Genomic DNA, 1,813 nt, shown 5'->3' on the forward strand with positions numbered 1-1,813 from the left:
TTGATTTTGTCCAAGTCTTCTTCTACAGGTATCCCTGTTATCACCCCTCTTGTAACTCTACTCTCACCCAGTCTTTTTCTGACTAATTCTTTTCTTACACACACTTTCAACTTGCCAGGCTTTGTTTTTCTGTTCCTCTGTTTTGCATGTTATCAACAGGCTTCCGTCTCTCAAAATCTTTGCCATTTCCACATCTCCCAGCTTCTTTTTCAACTCTCTGGATACTGCTATCGGACTTAAACTCACATGCTGATCTTCTTTTCTAAATTTGAAGATGATTTTACATTCTTCTCTCACAGCTCTTTTCCACACAAACCTACTGCCTTCATCAGAACTGTTCTCCTCAGAACTATGTTTACTTCCTTGACTCAACATCCACCCTACATCGCCTCTCCTATTTGCCCCTGTTCCTCCTCTGCTGTTAGCCACGGTTGACAAGTTGCCAGAATCCATTTCCCCATCTTCTCTACTTCCTGACTAGCCATTCTGACCCAGTCACAAACCAGTTTATGCCAACCGCTTACAATCAAACAAGCTGTTGTAGTAGTCCATCTGCCGTCTCAACAACTGCTCCTCCAGCCAAAATTCTTCCGGTCTCCTTATTTTCAAGGACTTCAAAGGATCCAGTCCAGGTAGACCACGTTAGAAGATGCAGCCCATGAATTCAAACAGAGCCTATATGTCTACGGACCAATCAGAGCTTGCAGGAGGTAGTGGTTAAATGGGTCCTGAAGGACACTTTTGCCAAAAAAAAACAGTTCCGCATCCAGATCAACAGTAAACTACGATACCGTCTGTATTCTGCGTGGCAAGGCATGTGCCGAACCTTGACCCCTGTACTGTGACGGTTCGGTACGAATACATATACCGTGCCGGCCCTAATCTGGACATATCAATGGTACAGAAATATTTAAAAGCATCATCTATCTGTAGTAGTGGAAAAACCCAGGGATACCATGGTAACCATTTGGTTGACAAGGAGATGTTCATATTAGATATTATCCAACACATTGAGCTGCTTTAATTTACACGTCCTCTCTGCTGTGATTAGAGATCAGGAAATATTCAGAGTAGGAAGATTTTCTGAGGAAATTATTCCTAAAATTAAAAGATTAAATAGGAAATGATTAAACAAAAACGACATAGGAAACTGGATAAAATATCTTGATAACTAACGATGATTGTTATTCTATTTAAATCAGGCTGTTGCTGATTAACAGTTTTTTATTCTCAGTCTTCATCCAGTTGTCCTCTCCTTGGTCTCTGTCCTCTGAAGCTGCTGAGGAAGTCCAGCAGTTCTGCTGACTTCTTTAACCTTCTGCTCTGTTGTTTTTCTCTGTCCTGCAGCTCAGAAGAACATCACAGCGTCACCTGGACAGAACGTCTCTCTGCCATGCAGAGTCCCCAACAACAAACCTGCTTTCATTGTAAAGTGGACCCGACCTGATCTAGAACCAGAATATGTTCTCCTGTACAGAGACGAGCAGCTGGATCCAGAGAAGCAGCATCCATCTTATCAGAACCGGGTGGACCTGCAGGACAGACAGATGAAGGACGGAGACGTGTCTCTGGTTCTGAAGAACCTGACGACTAACGACAGAGGAACATATGAGTGTCGGGTGTTTCAGAGAGAAGCAAACGGCAGGAAGAGACGTACTCTGACCTCTGACCCCATCAGCAGCATCTTCCTGGATGTAGCTCCTCCTGCAGGTGAGCTGCCAGTGGCTCCGTCTTTCCTGCAGCTCCTGACTTGTTGAGACTGAACTGTAGTCAGAGTGGAGGGAAGAAGGCTGATTATAACTGTAACAGATAA

General features: G+C 43.9%; 1 protein-coding gene across 1 annotated transcript in view; it reads left to right on the forward strand.

Annotated features, from left to right (window-relative positions):
* The window catches only part of LOC107089401 (ICOS ligand-like), a 14,468-nt gene extending 12,711 nt beyond the window's left edge, over nucleotides 1–1,757 (forward strand). The window contains exon 2 of the mRNA XM_015382160.1: nucleotides 1,348–1,757. Within this exon, the coding sequence (XP_015237646.1) occupies nucleotides 1,348–1,757 (410 nt within the window). The remainder of the gene's footprint in view (nucleotides 1–1,347) is intronic.
* Nucleotides 1,758–1,813: the final 56 nt, after the last annotated feature.

Source organism: Cyprinodon variegatus, unplaced genomic scaffold (assembly GCF_000732505.1).
Source record: "Cyprinodon variegatus isolate N-32 unplaced genomic scaffold, C_variegatus-1.0 Scaffold251, whole genome shotgun sequence".
Taxonomy (NCBI): Eukaryota; Metazoa; Chordata; class Actinopteri; order Cyprinodontiformes; family Cyprinodontidae; genus Cyprinodon; species Cyprinodon variegatus.